General features: G+C 40.9%; 1 protein-coding gene across 4 annotated transcripts in view; it reads right to left on the bottom strand.

The window, feature by feature from the left end:
* Nucleotides 1-12,659: 12,659 nt before the first annotated feature.
* CADM2 (cell adhesion molecule 2) overlaps nt 12,660-20,893 on the bottom strand; it is a 673,883-nt gene continuing 665,649 nt past the window's right edge. For all 4 annotated transcript variants that reach the window (XM_063347822.1, XM_063347840.1, XM_063347831.1 and 1 more), the window contains one exon: nt 12,660-20,229. In XM_063347822.1, coding sequence (XP_063203892.1) covers nt 20,111-20,229 — 119 coding nt within the window. In that variant the 3' untranslated portion in view covers nt 12,660-20,110. The remainder of the gene's footprint in view (nt 20,230-20,893) is intronic.

Genomic DNA, 20,893 nt, shown 5'->3' with positions numbered 1-20,893 from the left:
AGAAGACCTCATTTCACTTCAGATCTGGGAGAAGGCCACTCCACCTGCGGCAATTCAAGCCCACCTCTTCCAGCACCTGTGGAGCTACCACACAGCTCAACCAAAAGCAGTTCTTGAGAGGAGGAGGAGGAGTGTGCTTTCCCCCTCCATTTTCAGGTGATTTGACTTTGCAGAAGAATGGGTTAGGTCCCTAGCTGTTAACCTCAGGAGTTATTCTCATCATCATTGACCCAGTAAAGGTGTAGTCTCATTCTTCCAAGAGTGGCAGTGGTGACAAACTAACCCTGAAGCAAACATGGGTGTCTCTGCAGCCGTATCACTTTACAGGAGAACACTCATGCCAGAACTGAAACCGCTGACACTGGGGACCATACAACCCCATTACCCTTCCTGGTAAATCTGCTGTTTGACCTGATTTCTGGAAGAGGTTCAGGTAAAAGGTTCCACTACTGAGCCCAAATGAATATCTGATTTATTATAGGCTCAGCTAATTTGGCAAAGCTCCAGAGAAGGGTGGAAGTTCAGACGTATCCCTTTTGTAAGCATCTCCTGCTGTCTTAACACTCAACATTGATTTTAAATGTCTCTGTTTTCAGTGGGCTGAGGATCCATGCCCTAGGCACCCAGATCCATTCGTATAGATTTAACCCAGAGCTCTGAACTCTGCTGTGGCAGGTAGGCACTAAAGGTTAGATCTCAAAACACATAACTTCAATCCTTAAATGCCTTTACCACTCCACCTCTTCGCGTTCCAATTCCTCTTTGTGACATGAAACCACTACCCACCCTTTATCACAGGCCTCTTGCTAAAATAAAAGCAGTAATCTCTGAGAAAATCTGGAAGCTGTGCTGAACACAGGTTATTTATACTCACTGCCATGCTGCTCAGCTGCTGCTGTCTGTCTTCAGCTGTGCCATCACAGAGAGCTGGAAGTGGGGCAAAAGCCCATTAGTCAAGAAGGCAGGGAGTAAAATGAAAATGAAAGAAAAAAGGAAAAAAAACAAACACAAAAACAACAACCAATCAAAACCCAGAAAAAAACCCAAACCCAAAGATCCAGTAATGCTGTAAAAGCAAAAAAGACACAGGAGAGAGGTCAGGCTCTTCATGTTGCAGAAAGCTGTAACGAACTGCATTCGAAGAGGAGTGGGTTGTGGGCAGAGGTAAGAAATAAACTGCTTCTCCTCCCCTTTCCCTGCTCTCCCCTCACCTGCTAAAGAGTCGGTGAAAAGGGCAACAGGCTGAGGTCAACGATAGCCAGGTGCCAGGCAACACCATGGCAGGGGCAAAGCCACGGCTCCTGCTCCGAGGAGCCAAATCGGCAAGCGATGGGCAAAGGCTGCCTGGAGGGAAGGGAAGACTGGGCCTTACCAGAGAAGAGAAACAGTGCCCAGACTGTGAATTCACACACACACACACTTTAAAGAATATCACTGCTATCAGTAGGTCAAGACTCTTTTGGGAATTCATATCTGTGATGGAATCATGAGGGGATTAACAGAAGTCACGTTGTCTTTAGCCAGTGGGGCCTTCTGACTGAAGTACCTATTATTAGGTACTTAGGCGGGAAGTTGCCTTCCCACATAAGATCTGTCTTTGTGATGAATGTGTCAATTTGCTTCATAACTTGACCGTAACAATGCAGAATTCTAACGGTAAATTACTGTTTTAATCTTTCAGTTATGGCATAAATACTCTTTATTGCACAATATGCATAGTTTTGCATATTAACCATGAAGCAGCCTCATACTATGGGCACATAATTTCACCATTTATGTAGTATTTCATATTATTTGGGAACGGTAAATTTAAAACACACTGTTACATAACCTCCCTTTTGGAGGAGATCTTTTGCGTTAAATACAGCAGACTGTAATTTCAACGCTTGGTGCTAAAACAAAATCTTCATCTGCTTAAATGCATGGTTTATGAGTGCCGCAGAACCATTCTCATGTCACTGAGATGAGAATCAAGTCCACAGTATGGAAAGATTACTTAATCTGAGATATTTTTTTTGTTCTAGAACTTGTGATTGACAGACTATCTTACTACTCTCCCTTTTTTTCTTAACTTTAAGAATATCTAATGAAATTAATCATACCCTGGAGGAGACAGTTTGAAACCTGCTAAGAATTATACATGTCAGTGCAAGCTTTACAGCTCACTTGGACTAATTTGCTACTGGCAAATATATCACTGTCATACACTTCTGTAAACTTTGCATTTGCAATCTTTTGAACTAACCATAGAAGCTGAAGCACTAGTTTTAAAGCCTAAGAGTCTGATAGAAGTGTTGATGCAAAGTTTCTAACTCGGCAGTAGCTCCAATAAAGATGTGTTGTTCCACTCACGTGTCTTCTAGTAATAGTAGTTGTTTAGTCCGTATCAGAGACACAGACAGAGCAGGAAAAAAATAATTTGACAATTTCTAAATAAAGCAAGGAACAGCTAAAGCGAAAAACAAGAGAGCTTTTCACCTGAGAGTGAAGAACCTCCTCTGTAGAGGAACTCATGCTGTGTGCAACCAGGTTGTACATTGGTATAAGGCAGTGTCTTAAAATCATTAATATTACTATTAATTAACTCACACATTAATTTGTCTTTCTTGGATGGACAAAGAGGGTTGTATGATGCTATATCCAGACTATCCAAACCTTTTTTAACATCAGCAAAAGTTAGAGGAAAGTCTCCCCAGTAGTTTTTGCCACTTGTATCACAATACCTGTCACTACTGTCAGTTCCCTCTAAGTTATTGATTTCTATTTGAAACAAATACCAGGAACAATATCTAGGCTATTAAAACTCCTGCGCTAAAGGAAAACCTTAATTACAACCTCCTATTCTCTTGAGTCAAGATATTGACACATCTGACTGTCACACAACCCAAAGTTGTTTTGCTTTACGTTGCTGAAGACGCATTAGATATTGCAGCAGGAGACGAGTTGTCCTGTGGAGGACACGCTTTTTCCAGTGTCAGCATTCAGAGATACCTGCCTATTTCCAGGCTGGGTGCTGTAGTTCCAGCTCTGTCAGATGTCTGAATTGGGATTGTTAGCAAATTCGGTAGATCCTGCTGAATTCACTTTCTTTCTACATCAGTGGTCGTCGCAGACATTTGCTTTCCTGATTCCAACCCAACACAGGTGCAAATCTAGTGGGATTTATAACAGGTGTCAAACTAACATATTAGTAAGAGGCAAAGGCCAATTTTTAACATGACAATTTCAATGTACTTTAAAAAAGATGCCTTAAGTATTAACTTCATTTTATAGATGGGAAACATGGAATGGATACCAGACTTGCTCAAAAACCCCCAAAACAGTAAAACTTAGGTATGCTGATACTGATTCTGCTCCTGTCAGTTAAAGGGCTTTGAGGAAGAAAACGACCCCTAAAGTAACTTCCCCCCCCAAAAAAAAAATCTGTTGACAACAACAAAGTGTTGCACGCAGAGACAGAGTCAGAGACAAAAGGATTTTTCAAAGATGCCTGGGGATTTGAATAAATACATTTAGAGATATCAGTACATATATCTCAAATACATTTCGAGGTCAGATCAGATATAGAGGCTTATCCTGTAGCCATGCTGCTATGGGACTTCTGGTTAGCAAGACGCACGGGCACATTAGTAAGGGAGGCAATCCTTGGCCTCATTCATCACAGCTCAAGTCCCATCTGAGATGCTGTTTTGCAATATGTGTTTCGTCTGTGTGAATAGACTTTCTAATTCATTACAGCAGGAAGTGATGAGAAACCCAGGTACTTCCAGATTGTATTTGTGTTTAAAAAACAAACAAACAAACAAACAAAAACCAATGCAAAAGTTCGCATGCCATTTAAACCCTTCTTTTTCTTTCCAGTTTTCTTGGGTTTTTGAACATCAGATCTTTCCTACAGGAAATTTTCATGTATTTGTACCTCGTACGAATAAATTGAGGAAAGAATAGTGACTATCAAGAAGCTAAGAGATGACCTAGAAATATTTTTTTATACTTTTATTAGTATTTTTTATCAGTTCAGGGGAGAGGGAATGCCTCCTGGTGAGAGATGATTTGCAAAGGGACCTTTCTCACAGGAGTCTTACAGAGCCGCTTTTGATTTCAGTTTAAAGCCTACTTCTCTGCTAAGGAAACGCTGTCGTAATCCTGTACCAGCCAGATGAAGCTGTTAGATCAGTCCCATCATACAAGATGTAGCCGGTTCTTGGTGCCAGCTCTGTACCAGCAAAGGAGTTCGTTTTTCACAGCAAACCGAGCATCAGAGTGGCTGCTTGGCCAGCAAGGAGCAAGGGGATGTGGGTTATTCACACCGTACTGGGCCCTGCGCTTCTAAAAATCAGCCGTTTGCATTTCTTGGAGCTTAGCACAGCTACTGAAAGCAGCTCTGCCTTGTGAATTTTATGAGGACGTTTCATTCCCTGCCCTTTCCCTGCAGTCCCACAATTCTTTCATATAACGACCTCTTCTTAGGAATATCTGCTCATGGTTTTCCGCTGTCATATTTGCCAAATCCTCCTGTAATCTATCATCAAAAAAAAGTGCCTACTTTCTTGTGACTTCCAGTAAATATATAGGCCTTCAGAGAAAACAAACAAGCAAGCAAATACCCAGTCCCCCCATTATTTTAAGGTTGGTTTTTTTTCCCTGTCCAGCTGCAATTGCACATTTTCTAACTTGAAACATGAACAATTCACTACCAGTATACGACTGTGCCAGACACTCATCCTTCCCAATATCCTCCCACTCCCAATTTCTATGCATTAGCTTAGAAACAAGCTGTATAGCTGTCTCTGCCTCTTGGAAGAGGTCAGTGCATTAACACGCTACTGATTTTTTCCGAGTCTAGATGAGGTGCGGGGCAGAATCAGCAGGACTGTAACACTTCATGCATTTTTTTCAGATGTCTCTGCTGCTGCCTAATGCGAACTTTGACAGAAAAGGTCATTCAAATGGGGAAAAAAAGGGGGAAAAGAAAAAAGAAAAAAGTCTGAACTAAACCATTCTTCGTTCTTTGCCCCAGGATGACACAACGTCCAGCACTTCGCAAAAGCAGTAACTGGGTTCTATGGTTACTTACATCCATCTGAATAAGGAGTAATTTCACAGAAGTCCGGGGAGTTAGGCTGATTTTAAACTGAGACAGCTTTGATATAATTCAGATATATTTCTGTGGTTCTCTAGTTCACCTTGTTTCATATATAAGTGATGTCTGCCAAGGCATTGTTGTTTTTTATTAGAAAAACTAAATCAATCCATAAATTAGCTCATTCGTTACAGATATGGGGAAGCAAGGGCTTTCCTTTATCTTCATATATAATAATCCCACTTTCTACAGAATACTTCATTTCCATTTGCAAGAGAATTTCATGACTTGTACAATGAACTCTGTGGCTCATGAAACTCTGACAATGGTCTTCACTCCTTTCTTTTGGCTAATTGTAACAAATTTCATTGCCTTGTTATAAAGCAGATTATTTCTGGGAAGGAAATTCCTGCCCGAGGTATATAAGAAGGTGAGAGATTTCCAAGTTTTGTCTCTTGAGCATATTAATAGTGCACCAAGGTTTAGCCTCTTTCACTATGAATTTAACAGAGGAGTTTTAGAGTTCCTTTTAGCTATAAAGAAGTGAGAATGCCTCTGCCTTTGTCAGAGAGTAACCGCCTGTCTGTCTTCTTCGCAAGCACCCAAGTAAGTGGGTGGCAGCTGGTGGCAAAGGCTATGGCTGCACTTGCCATTTTCTTGTGAAAGCTGAAGCAGAGCATTGGCCTGAAGCCGTTGCTGCTGAGCTCCTTGTGTCTCCGGCATGGTCAGGGAGGGGGGTTATGCAGATGTAAATATTTATATCAAATGTGCTCGTTCCAATTGAAGCTGGTAGTATATTTATGCCCCGAAAGAACACAGAATGCTTTAGACAATGTCATCATTTCCCACCAGTTACGGGGAGGGAGTCTCTTGCAGCTACAGGAACCTCGAGCAACTGCCTTCTGCTTTATTGTCTGCTACATATTTTATGCTGAAGGTGTTGCCTGTAGGCGACCTGCTCTCTCTTGGATGCCTGACTTCAGTCTGTGTTTTTAGCAGTACCTTTTGATCAGTTCAAAGGCCGCCTGTGAGTGACAGTGGAAGTCCTTTCTGTTGGGAACTCGATGTGACGCCTCCTCAGTCCCAGCTCTGGGGACCTTAAGGCATATCAGCAGAGCCGAATGACACTCTGTCAGTCTGCCATCATCTTATTTCTTAGGCCTTTCCCTCTCTCTGCCTTTGCTTTGAAATTTCTGTTTAATTCCCTCCCTGAGCCCTTAGCAGTTTTTGTAGTCTTATCTGAACCTTTAGCTACGTCCCCCTTCTTTAATTGTGAACCTCGTGAGACCCATGGTGCTGGGTGAGGTATTGCAGCATGTCCTCCTGACAACACTCTTCTGTTTTCACTTTCGTTGTATTTACTGTTCTTCTTCAGCCCACCCAGCCTATATTATTCTCTTCACCCTGCTCCCAGGTCCTTACAGGAGCGGTTATTTGTTAGCTTTGTGCATTAAAGGGAAATATTGTATCGCCTCTTTTTGCCCTACAGCAAGGCAGGATGATCACGATTCATTTCCTGAATGAAAACTTAGATTCAAGGCCCCAGGGGCATTGAAACAAGCCACACTATTTCCCTCCCACTCTGCAAGAAATAAAGAATGATGTTGGCAGAGAAAAGTATATGATTTGGTGGACAAATAATGCCCTGATCTGGTGCTCCTGCTGACACAGACGCTCTGCCAAGCTGCAGCAGAGCCAAAAAGGAGCTACACAGCCAACAGCTTCCTTCCCATCCTGGGTGCAGCCAGCAGCAGCTTCACGGACCAATGTCGGATCTCTCTCCCACTTCACTGAATACGATCTAGCTGTCCTGAGTGCAGTGGGAAAATCCAAAATGTTTTCCCCCACCCTCCTTTTTACATATTAGGGCCTGCTTTAGAAAGCCTGAATATGCCTCCTGGTGAGAAATTTTCAACGAAAGTTGCTGATCAATAAGTAAACCTGAAGTTAGTCTACCTGTGCCACAAAAAGCATCACAGGCAGCTGAACAGGTGTAAAACAAACATGAAAAAGAGAAAGCTGTGTCCTGACAGACTAGGATAGATATAAAATCATGGGCCTGGAGTAGTGGGGCAAGTGGATGATATCTACCGGGGTAAGAAAAAGACATAGAAAAATAAATGAAATAAGTGCTGTGCTTATGTGTGTATGGTTCTGTGTGCCTGTGCCTGTGTGTTTATGAGCTCATACAACCTGAAAAATTAAAACCCTAAATTATAGCCCACTGCGAATTTCAAACAGAACCAGAATAAGACCCTGCATTCATGTTTCAGTAACTTGTGATATCAAATGTGAACAGACTTCTTACAGTTCCTAAAGCACCTGTCAGGGGAGAAGCTTATGATGTGTAAATCAGAGTCTTTGTAATGACCTAGTGACCCTCTTCCCTTCTACTCTGTGAAATGGCGTAGCTCTTAAAGAGATTTTCCTGTGCTGCACAGGGGTCGCTGTAAAAGGGGAAGGTACTGACGTTGGTTTTTCCAGCATGAGGCACCCAAGGAGTAGTTATGGGAAACCGGATTGTAGTATCTATGGGACCGGATGGGTTACATCCAAGAGTGCTGAAAGAGTTGGCAGACGTGCTCGCCAAGCCACTTTCCATTATTTACCCGAAGTCATGGCTAACTGGGGAGGTCCCAGTGGACTGGAGGGTGGCAAATGTAGCGCCCATCTACAAGAAAGGCAGAAAGGAGGATCCGGGAAACTATAGACCTGTCAGTCTGACCTCGGTACCAGGGAAGGTCATGGAGCAGATCATCTTGAGTGCCATTACAAGTCATATAATGGACAAGCAGGGGATCAGGCCTAGTCAGCAAGGGTTTATGAAAGGCAGGTCCTGCCTGATGAACCTGATCTCCTTCTATGACAAGATGACCCGATTATTGGATGAGGGAAAGGCTGTGGATATTGTCTACCTGGACTTTCAAAAAGCATTTGACACTGTCCCCCATAGAATTGTCATGGAAAAACTGGCTGCTTATGGCCTGGATGAGCATAAGATCTGCTGGATCAAGCACTGTCTGGATGGATGGTCCGAAAGAGTGGTGGTCAATGGAGTTAAATCCAGCTGGTGGCCGGTCACAAGTGGTGTCCCTCAGGGCTCAGTGTTGGGACCATTTCTGTTTAACATCTTTATTGATGATCTTGATAAGGACATAAAGTGTGTGATCAGTAAGTTTGCAGATGACACCAAGTTAAGCGGGAGTGTTGATCTGCATGAGGATAGGGAGGCTCTACAGAGAGACTTGGATAGATTGGATCGATGGGCCAATGCTAATGGAATGTTCTTCAACAAGGCCAAGTGCCGGGTCCTGCACTTGGGCCACAACAACCCCATGCATCGCTACAGGCTTGGGGAAGTGTGGCTGGAGAGCTGCCTGGCAGAAAAGGACCTGGGGGTTCTAATTGACAAGCAGCTGAACATGAGCCAGCAGTGTGCCCAGGTGGCCAAGACAGCCAATGGCATCCTGGCTTGCATTAGCAATACTGTGACCAGCAGAAGGAGGGAGGTGATTGTCCCCCTGTACTCAGCACTGGTGAGGCCACACCTTGAGTATTGTGTCCAGTTTTGGGCACCTCAATATGAGAGAGATATCGAGGTGCTGGAGCGAGTGCAGAGGAGGGCAACGAAGCTGGTGAAGGGCCTGCAGAATAAATCTTATGAGGAGCGATGGAAGGAGCTGGGACTGTTTAGTTTGAGGAAGAGGAGGCTGAGGGGAGACCTCATCACTCTCTACAACTACTTGAAAGGACACTGTAGAGAGGTTGGTGCTGGTCTCACCTCACAGGTAACTAGTGATAGAACAAGGGGGAATGGGTTCAAGCTGCAGCAGGATAGGTTTAGGCTGGACATTAGGAAAGAATTCTTCACAGAAAGAGTGGTCAGACACTGGAATAGGCTGCCCAGGGAGGTGGTGGAGTCACCATCCCTGAATGTGTCTAAGAGTCATTTAGATGTTGTGTTGGGGGATATGGTGTAGGGGAGAACTTTGTAGAGTGGGGTTGATGGTTGGACTCGATGATCCCAAGGGTCTTTTCCAACCTAAATGACTCTATGATTCTATACCTCCATCTTGCAGCTGTCCAGTCCCACAGGATTAATCCTCTCCTACATCAGCTTCAGCTTCCCCACACAGACAGGGGGCTGGTTGGTCAGATGCGCTGCATTCACGTGCTAGCTGCATGAAGAGGGTGCCAACCTCAATTCCTTCCAGGTAAATAACTTCTAGGGGTCAGTCTGCCAAAAACAGGCCCCAAACTGACCCAGCGGCATTGCTACCCTTCCGACAGGAGTACTGCTATCCTCCTCTACAGCAGCAGCCATGACCATTGCTTTTTACCACCTTTAGGCAATAAATGGATTTGAAGGTGGTGGCAGCAATTCATCTATGTGACTTCTCAGGTGGGACACAGCAGTGCAATACAGCTGGCCATGAAGAACATCCTCACACACCCTCAAAGGTAAGCAAAACTTGGATCCATCTCCTTAGTAACAAGCAAGCTCCGCCTGCTCCCTGCAGCCTACGTTGGCTTCCTATAGTTTTTGGAATTTAGTCCAAGGTCTTGGACTTTATTTTAAAGGCCAGATTTCCATGTAGCTGAAAGTCTCCTTAGAGCTCACAAATGTAGACCATCATCAATAACTTTATTCTCTATCACAATGAAGGTTTTACAGGGATTAGTTTCAACTGGAGCATTGACTCTCACAGGAAGAAGGGACCATCAAACTGTATTGGTTTCTTCTCCGAGTACAAAGTGTTTTTTTTAATCTAAACTTCTTACACAAACATAGGGGAAATATGAAAATAAATAAATAAATAAACAAACCACAATGCTTCATCGCACACACACTCCTCCACAGGGAGTGGATGAGAAAATAAAAATGACAGCTGTTAGTCATGTTCTTAACTGCTGTTCTGGAGGGTAATCTCATGTTACGTTAGTGAGCGCAATATAATGATGTACTTTAACTGGATCACATCATGGTATATGCACTTTTGCCTCTGAGGTTAGCATTAGATGCTCCAAGAAAGAGTGAAAATGCACTGGAAAAATTACAGAACTATATGAAATATTTTCCTTGTCCCGAGACAGAGCTGGCTAATGCTCTGATACGGAACTAAAAGCCCTTGCAAAAGGTATTTTTTCCTTTTCAATTACTTGTACTTTCTATCCAGCTTCATCTGTCAAGGTCCAAATTCTGATTTGTTTGCTGCTTCTTCTTCCTTTCTTTGTATCTTATAAATTCCCACCTCTCTATAAATTCAATCGACTCAAAGCCTGTTTGCCAGGTGTTGGCATCAGTGTTTCGGAGAATGTTTCTTGCCATTCAGTAGCTCTGTGATTCTGCTGGTGGGAGCAGTTTCTTTTTGCACCCCTTGTAGCTAAAGCTCTAGAAGTGAATACAGACTGAAAAGAAGAGAAACGGGCTCCCCTTTGGTCCTACGCCCACAGAGGGTCAAACCTGTCCCCCACGCTCCTGGCATGTGCACAGCTTTGCCTCCTCTCTCCGCTCCCTCCCCCTTTCATCCAGCCAGCTGGCACAACCCGGAGGATGTGCTCCCCCACAATACACCAAGCAGGGACGGTTACTATCCTTACCAGCTGACATTAGTGCTAATTTCCTGTAAGTTGCCACAGAATAAAGAAGAGGCCTCTTTCTACAAAATCTTTCCGGCTTGCTTAAAAACACTCTCTGTCTTCTCTTCTTCCTGCATGCAGCTTGCAGAATCAATAGGGCCCCAGCCTCTTAGCCTTGAACAGCAGAGAAGCTATTGCTACGAGCTCAGCAGGAGCAAGAGCTAGGGCAAGTAAGTAGCCCAGAGCTAATCAAAAGTGCCCTCCCGTGGCTCAGGATGTTGCCAAGTGCTTGAAGCAGAACCAGAAGGCAATGTAGTATAACTCTTTTGTCAAGCAAGGAATCATCTTCATTATCCTCACTTGATTATCTCTGAGTTTCACTAATTGCACTTACCTTTACCTTACACGTACCAACAGAGGTTGGCCAAGTGTTGCTCTGTAACACTACTTTTGAAAAAGTGTGTATATCTCCGTATAGGTGCCTGATGACTACTGAAAGGGGTAAGTAGACTCTCTTTCACATCAGTGTATAATGCCGTGACGTTATACACGTGCCGTCTGGTACAGAGACTCTGTATTCAATTAAATTATTCTCAGTATTCAATGAAATTTCAAGCAGCCTTTACAGTTTAAAAGAAATCATGTTTGTTTCCCCTTACAGTATTCCTATTGCAAACTCCCCCCCAACCAAACCAAACCAAACGAACCCAACCCAAACCAAAATCCCAGACCAAGAGGGACTGCTGTTTTTTATTAGTACAGAAGGTGGGGAGGAGGGCGGGTATTTTGTTGGCTCTTGATGAAAGAGGCCCCTTACCAGCATTTATAGATTTAGGGCTCTTTTTTTCAAAGAGAATCGCTTGAGGGACATACCAGGTCAGGGTGATCACTGTAAGAATCGACCTCCGCCAGGGCAAGGAACAGAGCAAAGTGCGGTTACCTTTGCCTGTTGAAAGAAAACAGGACAGGACTGAAAGAATTACAGCCTGAATGCAGAAAACTACAAATCCAGTGGTGGGCTGTGTCATTTGCCGGACTGTGTCATTTTCCTTGGGTACACTGTAGATTTCCAGCAAGTTTTGTCCTAAATCACGGGCATGTGACTTTGAGGATCACGTGGAATTCTGCATCATTGCGGTATTTAAAAAGTATGTTATTGCACATCAAAAATTGCTTAAGGGGACATATTTTGGTTTAGTGACAAGAAGTGATAAAGACAAGAATAAATCTGCTGAATGCAACAGGGCTCTACATTTACCGATTGCCTGCTTACTTTAGGTCAGCTTAGTTTAGTCAGTTTAGGAAAACTCTTGTCATCAGAGATGCTCAAGAGCGCTGGGATATCCTCCGCACAGAGGTACCAAACTCCGTTAGTGTCTCTCTCTGCATCTGGGACTTGTTTCTTTTTCATAAACACGGACCCTCTCAGAATTTCCTCTTCCCTGTGACTTTTGACTCTTTCCCTTTGAGACCAGTGGCCTTCTTGCCCTTTGTAACATCAACTCAAGCATGGTAAGTGGCATAGAAAACCTTGCATGAGTTCTCGAGCTCCTTCAAGAGGGCTAAGCCACCAGTTAAGTCCCGCAGGCTTAAATGCATTTTCAGCACTTGACCTCTTCATAAGGATGAATTTCTCCCACAGTGAGGACAGCTTCCAAAAGTTGTTACTTTGTCAGTCAGAAGAAACTATAAAGCAATACACAGTAAATAGTATACAGACATCAAATAAAATAATACAATTTGTGATCATGTGTAAAATACCAGTGTCTCACAGATTATTTTCTGGGATAACTGTTTAAAATATCAGAATTAATATTTAGAGAAGTATGTGATTGTAACAATTCTACGAGAAACAGCAGAATCTGCCCAGTGAACAGTCTGTGTGTACAGCCACTGGTCTAAATCAACTCCACTGCCAACGTGGCAAGCACCAGGAAATGTATTAAATGAATAGACAATTCAGAAATGTCCAACAGATAACTAAAATTGAAATTTTATTTTTTTCAATAATATTCATCAGACATTTTTCTGACAAGACTTTTCTGAAAGATGAAGTGCAAATGGGAACCCTGTAAGAATGTTTAGAAGAATTGTACATGACATTTTTTAAGCGCCACTAAGTACACATTGAATACTTTGTAAGTATATAGGCATAGCAACATGCAAGTGTCATGTACCTAACATTACAATATGCATTTTGTCTTGTTTAAAGTTATTAATGAGGAAATTAAATGAAGTCAATGTGTCTCATCATCGGTGCAATATGTTTAATTCCCATGGAATTTGTTTACAGGTTCGTGGTTGTATTTCTGAACCAGTCAAACATATCCGTCCCAAGGCCCTCAACTGCCAGGGTAAGAGCAGGGTACGCTGGAGTTCCTAGGAGAGTGCACTTACGCTGGCTATGAACAGATGAAGTCGTTATAGTCCTTTCACAAATTAGGCCATACTATTTATTCTAGGAAACTTCCTGCTGAACTGAAGGTTTTTTGTAGTTATAAAACATCTAGGCTAAAAGTAAAGGATGCACAAGGAATGCTTTATAATTCCGCTGGAAAAGAGCTAAATAGCAACTCAAAACATGTGCATTACGGACTTGAGCCTTGTTCTTCTGAAATCAATAGGCATATTGTACCCAACTTTTATGGAAGCAGGACATATATGAATCCCCTAATCCATGAGTTCACTCTCTTGGCTCACTCTTTAGGCAGAAGCAGAGGATTGTAGGTCATATTTGCATATTTCTATGGAAGCTACACAGGGGGATAAGCTTTCACTGAAAAAGGACAACATGTGCAACTGCATATTTACTAACATTAATCAATATGCATAGAAAGGAGAAAAAGAGGAAGTGATAAAGAATTCAGTCCAGCAATTAAAGATTTTCCTCCTCTTCATAATCAACGCAAACAGTTGATCATCATCATTATTATTTTCTTTACAAGTTATTACTTTAAAACCCCTCCTTTTGAACCCATTATGAAAACCTTTCAATGATTTGATTGTAGAATAAGAGAATGAGTACGTTTAGGAGAAAATAGCCTCAGTGATTTCCAGCACTATGCGTAAGGGCAGGGTAAGGCTGTCTGTAGTTTGTGCTGAAACGTGAGATCAGAGCTCACACGCGAAACACTGCTGGCTTGACCCCGAACACAGGGAAAGTGCTAAAGTGCTGACTCCAACAGGCTTGGCTTTGCACCTGGAATCTTAAAAAAAAAAAAAAAAAAAAAAAGGGAAGAAGAAATAAAAATCCTTGAGCTTTTCCTTAATAGTAGCACAGACTGCTCCTTTCAGAGGAGAGACTTTTTTCCCTACCTCCTTTCCAATTGGACTGCTGCTTTTAGCCCAGCAGACAATAAATGACTTAAGACACAGAACATGGAGGGCAGATCTATAGTAAACACAGAAGCCATGAAGGATTTCTTTTTGACATCTACTTTGAGGCTCTGGAAGCCCCTAGTACCGTAGAGTCATCATACTGGCTCTACACCGTCTTCTGTCTGGTTGCGAGTACGTTAAACGCCGCTGAAGAAAATGTACGTGGCTTGGCAACAAGATGATTCCTAGATGCTGGAAGAATTCCCTTAAGGGCTGCTGGAAGCGCACAAAGCTTGGAGCATCCCGAGAACGTGGAGTGATACAGAAGTGTGCTGTTAAACCATGTTTGTACCCTTATTTCCTCCTGAGTTAAAACAAGTGCAGAGTGCTGGGTTAGATTCGTTGATAGCAAGAAGGAACCGCGCTAGCTTCCAGTAATGCCAAGAAGACAACTCCCAGTTGCTTCAGAGGTACGAGGCCCGCTCTGAAAAACCATGTAGGAAGTCCCACCCTTTTGGTAAGAGTATCTACTCTGCTCTGTTGACATCAAAGGCTGCTCTATCCATTTAATTTTCTTCTATTGTTTGCAGTAGTCCTTCCCTGTCCCCCATGCATTGAGTGTTTTTAATGTAAACATGCCCTGGCAATATCATGTTTAAATAAGCAAGAGACATGTCAGAATATCTGAGCGGTATTGGTATTGCATATTTAATTCACAAGCTTGCGTGTGCTTTTAAAGGTTTCTCTTCAAACCTGCATGCCTTACTGGAAAGAACCGTGTTGCAGTTGGACTGCACATCATTACCTAGTGCTGACTAAATACTGATGTGTTACAGCAGTTTATTTTTAAGCTGTTCAGGATGAATCCCCAGCCAGTGTAAATTGGCCCACATTTAAGGCGACAGAGTGAAGCTGATTTATACCAGCTGAGGCTGTGTCCTTATGCCCTGTCAAAAGCTCTAACTATCCCAAAATTAGTAAAGAACAGGGCAAAAATTATGAACCCAGGCTATTTTTTTTCTCTTTTTAACAGAAAAAAAATAATAATACAGTGATCTTATTTCAAGACTACACCAAAAATTCAGTAGTATTCTAAAATGCATACAAATATCTCATAGCTAGTATTTAGACTGAGAGGTAGATGTCATTTTCTAGGAATAGTAGTGTGGAATGACGCTAACGGCAGTTGCTAAATACATGTATTTGCCCGTTATGCGGACACAAAGGAGGGTTATAGCAATGGCAACCACAAGAAGGCTTTACAATATTATTTCCTTCTTTTGCTATTCTATGTTATCTGTCTTTTGGTGCATTCCTTCTCGAAGGGTATGATGGAAAAGCGGCAAGAAGTAAAAAGATCAGTAATACAAAACTTCACGTTTTCAAAACGTTAGCTGTATCATTAAAGGCATCCTCTGTACTTTGATGGAAGCATTTTGTACTTACAATTTAAGATTACCTGGCGTTACTGAGCAAGTAATGGAAATTCCAGGTGAGGTGACTCAGCAATATAGGGGTCAGAAGAATGCAGCTCGCTCGCTCGCTCGCTTTCTCTGTTGTTCATGCTAAAAATACCAGGGCATATGGCAGCATATTTCAGCATCTTAACATACTAGGCTCCCTTGAGGACAGAAAAAAAGAGGAAACTTGTGCTGTTGAGCCAGAAATAGATTACAGAACAGTGTTGCCAGACATAGAGAGCGCTGGCAGCAGAGCCATTGGTGGAGTTGGTGTCCTACTTTGCCTAAAGGTGTTTCAGTGATATTTAATGGGCCTCAAAGAAACGGAAAGCAAAGCTAGTGAGAATGAGGAGTGGTATAAGCAGTTCTATAAATCAGTTTTCATTGCAAGTAGAGGAATTACACATATTGCATTAGGATATCCACTGCTTGTGTATGTACCTTCCAGTTTTCCCTTGTGACTGTTAGGGGCCATCCGTCCCCCTGCTTGAAATAATCAAAATGCATATTATAATTACACGGTTTTCCAATATCCATACACAGCAAGTACAAGATACTTACATGTAAGTACACTGTATTTACCTATATTTTTGCATAGTTTTTAGTGTGTACTTTGTGCCACTTAATAAAAAGCATTACGCGTTGTTTTTCTCTATTAGGCAGCTTATTCAATTAAAGTTGAAGTAGCTGGATTTTTGGTCTGTTCATCACAGATTACCAGTTCCTAGGAGTGTAGAGATTAGACACTTGGAGGAGTCTGGATAAGCGGTGGGGAAAGCTGCAGTGTGAACATGAAGTTTTAAATCACCTCCGTAATTAGGAAATGCAATTATCAGATTTACGGTGCTAATTTAATAAACTTACCTTTAATTTGAACGGAATTGTAAAGGTAAGAACTCCATTTTCCTTTTGGTAACACTTTACAATAAGTGGCACTAAATTACACTATAACTGCTATGTTACAGGGAATTACATGTAACTACACTGTAACTGTTGAAATAGCTACTGTACATGTGCGTACATGGTAACTTCAGTGCTGTTACAATCATGAATTACATAATTACAGATGATTCTGTCCTTTCGTTTCATTGAAATAGTTATATATATATATATTATACTGTAATGAAAATACACAAGATGTTAACTTTCATGTCTTATTTAGAAAAGTTGGTTTTCTTCATGTATTCCTTTACAGAGGGAGTCTCAGTGCAAGACGAACCATCCTTAAGAAACGTGGGAACTTTTCAAAGTGTTCTAGCTTAAATTCTGAGCCTCAAGTTAAACATCAGGTTCCTTAAACTGTTTCCTGGTTTGTCAGATGACACTAAAAGAGTGGGAGGATGCACCCCATGTCTTCCGATGCACCGCTTTCTTGTTCAAATCATGAGAATGTTCTTGAAGCATTAAAAAAAGAAAAATCAACATCAAGAAGTTTAAAAATAATCAGCAACTGTCACTGTAAACAGTACACTGGCAGAAACCAGCTACCTGGTCTCGAGAAAACTACTCTGCAAGTGCGTGCGGGAGAGGATGCCACGCGCGTTTTAGCGAGGGCAGCTCCCGTTCAGAGCCTCCGTTTTACACGTTCGCTGGACACCTCACACCATAACCAAAGCGGTATTTCAGAATGGGATCTTGGACAAAGGGAACGGACGACCGGCTTTTAGCCGGCTGAATGTCACTAGCCGCGAGCCATGGTTCTGCTTACAAAAAAGAGGGATGCCTCCGTACACCTAGTGTAGCGATTTAAACCCGTGAAGACCAGACAGGCCTGCAAAGCGCTATCCAGGTAGAATGCTTGGTGGGGGGTTTTGTCACACCTGCTTTGCACAGATGCAAGGGACATCACCAGGTGCAAGACAATGGAAGATCAACGGTGTTAAAAATGAGCACGTGCGAGAAGTTTTAATTGAAAACCAATGAAATCACCTGTTTTAACGGAACAACTTTTATCTCTTTTTGCAAAGTTTTAATGCTGTTTCAGTGCCGCTGGAGAAAATGGTTTGAAATGGTTACCCCAAGAGCAATCCTGCTTTTGAAGGTCCTACCTGACCTTGGTTGGGCAATGGTTCAAGTAACAATCCTACTATTTGAGCAAGCTGGAGTTAGGAAGAATGAAAGAAGGCGTAAACGCCATGCTTGGTGGGGAATTCCACTTGAACGTACAAGGCCCTCGTCCAGGGAAGCACTTATTTTTAAGCATGTGAATAGTGCCTTACAGTCCAGTGGAACTTCTCCCACGCCCGAAGCTGGGCATGTGCTTAAATGCTTAGTTGAACTGGGCCCCAGGTCCTGAAATAAAGCCTCGTCGTATGTGATGCCGTACTGTAACTAATGTAACTTACTGTTGTGACAAGAACCCATATTTTTGGTATTAAACTGAATGACTTCCTTTGCCAGCCTTTTTTGTGTGTATGTTTTGAAAGACATGAATATCTTGTAAACCTATACTAGTTTTCAATGTGTCTAGTAGCACCTACCTGGTTCTCTCAAACTACCATATTATATTAACATATTATTGCATTTTTCCACAGATGGGTATGGAGTGAACTGTAAAAACAAGCATGCAATCACATCAATGCAGACTTATTTCTTTAAAATGTCATACTGTATATGATTTATTATGTTAACACTCAACCACATCATATTATTTATGTCTGTATATTTTGAAAAAAAGTGCTGCTTTGATTGACGTCACCCTTTTTTCTTAGAAATCAACAAGATAAATGTTTCAACAAAAACAATTAAAATACTCTAATATTGTCCTTAAAAGGTTTATACTCTTCTGATAAATAATCTGACACAGCACCTTTATCTTCCATTTTACCATACTACATGATGTCGTATTCCAAACTCTCCCTTCCCCACACAAAAATAAAATCCCAGGAGAAAGTCCTTTACAGCAGACCATCATGCTTTTAGGCTTCACAAGTACAGCAACCGGAGAGAAACACTCTTTTGTCAAAGGTGCAAAACTTAGGAGCAAGACAAGCTCCGGCTAGACTAACTTGCGTTCTCCAGTGTAGAATCATTTCCAAGAGCTGTTCTGGCAACCTTTTTACTTCATTGGAAGAGGAAATAAGCCGATGGGCTTACAGTGTTTTGTTGTCTTACTTAAGAGCATGTGATTTTTCAGCTGTCAATTACACAAAAAATTTCAGAAATAATCCAAACAGAGACTTTCACTGTGGAGCTAAAAGCATGGCAGGAATTCTCTATCATTCACGGTGACATAAGTTTGTACCTCACAAAATGCATAGACAGGAATTTAATATAAAGAATTAGTCCATTTACTGTATACACAAAACATATATCTTTTGTTTTAACACTTCTATTTTTTTCTTTTTTTTTTTTTCCTTTTTTCTTTTTTTTTGGCAAACCAACATAGAGAAGCAGCTCTGGAACTGCCAAATTAAAAATTGAGAATTTTAGCAACTCAATAATATTTTTTAAGGATAGTAATCAAATGTGGTTGTAATTTAAAACCTGAGGCTGTGCACTGGTTGTTAGCTTAAAACTACCTTTCCATATAACATTGTGCTTCCATTGTATAACAAAGAAAAAATTAACGAGAACTAGAAAAGTATGCTGCTGAACAGTGCTAGGACATACAGACAAAAAAATACTAATACATGTTATCTACTCAGAATATTGATTTGAGTCATATCTAAAGGGATATAATGGACATTAGAAAATGCTTACTTGTGACTGACTTAGCTACTGCCAAAAAAGTTAAATATGTATCAAATAATGTTTAATTGAATTTATTATATGCACTATATACAGATACTAAAATGCCTTGCAGTTGTGCCCCATGAACACTTCAAATTTGAGTAGGCAGGTGAGTTCATGTGAAGCAAATAAATTATAAAAACAGAAATTACTCAGAAAGATCTCTAATCTTTGTGATCCCAAAAAGCAGTAAAAGGGCAGGACAAATTTGTTTCGAATGAAGCACTATTACCTAACTTTGCAGAATCTGTATAGCTATTCAGCATGTTTTTACCACTGAAACATGGCACTGTTGTCAAGGTACCATTTAAAGCATAACAAAGCAAAACAAAACAAAAAATTCAGTGGACGGATAGGTTTTTTTCCACCAAATCCAAGCATACAAGAAACTATACTAAAAGGATTTCAGTTTGTGTTTCCTAGGGCATATGTTTCAAAAACAAGTTGCTTTTTGAATTATAGATAGACATGTATAAAACATTCTTTGTAAACCTCTAATCTTAGACTCAACATTTTATGTAAGTAAATTAGGTCCTTACCTAACAGTATTTGTTACGAATATTGTTCTATGACATACTAGTAGGGACATGATAAAAGAAAACCAAAAAAGAAGAAAGCTGCATAACATTTAAAAATGTAGAAAACTTGGATTAAGATGATGATTAACATTGTTAAGGCTGTATATTCAAGCACTGTATGTTAAGAGAGCAGTGGATATGAATTTTAGGCAATAAGAAATGTCCTGCTTTACGCACGATACTGTAATTATAGAATGACGATGTCAACAGCTGATTGTTGGCATAAACTGGCTACTTATAGCAGGTATGAGAGTTAATAAAGATAGCAGAAGATGGCAGAAATGAATGCTGAGAAATGATAGCCAGTTTTCTCCAGCAGTCAGCCTGATAAGCAAAACTCCAAGATTCTAGCTCTGCATCTAAATGAAATACTCTTTTTTCTCCTCTGCATTGACTTGGCTGCCTTCTGCATTGATAATGGCTGTGTCGGCATCAGGTGCATCTTCAGCTCCTTTTGCTTCATTTGTTAAATATGTTCCTATAGGAATCAATACAACAGAAAAGAAAAAAAAAAAGATTAGGGCTTTTTTAGCTTTGCGCTGCATTATAGGAAGTATGCTTCTAACAATGCTCCAATTGCTTCATGAATAGACAAATATTTTCACAATTTGAGTACACATCATAGAGGTATGCTGAACTTTCTAATTTGTCTAAGAAATACCTACAGTATTAATACTGACAATGCACTTACACAAATTCAAGTATATCCAGGCAATCTTTTAATAAAGATGCATCTTATCTAACTTGAGTAATATGAAATAGATTTTGCAATTACAGAATAAGAGATAAAATCTTGGTTATTTCATGGAACAACTACCCATAAAAAACAAACCAATTTTGAAGACTTACACTTTCATAAATGCATATTTTTTTAAAAAATGGCCACTGATTATGTCTGTATTTCTATTTTTTCTGTATTTTCTATTTTTTCACTATTGTATCAATACTTTAATTTTACAGAATTGTATCACAGTCATTTCCAAGAATTATAAAATTGAGGCAGTTTTATTAACTGAAGCTACCCACATTTTACTATCACATATTTTTATGCTCAGGATAGGAATAAAAAGCGTTGTGTACAATAGTCAACTTTCCCTTTGTCAAAAGCATTATTTATGTTGGCATAAGATGTATATGTGTTC

This window comes from Chroicocephalus ridibundus, chromosome 1 (assembly GCF_963924245.1).
Source record: "Chroicocephalus ridibundus chromosome 1, bChrRid1.1, whole genome shotgun sequence".
Lineage (NCBI taxonomy): Eukaryota > Metazoa > Chordata > Aves > Charadriiformes > Laridae > Chroicocephalus > Chroicocephalus ridibundus.
The sequence above is the reverse complement of the archived record's forward strand: the minus strand, read 5'-3'. Positions and strand labels throughout refer to the sequence as shown.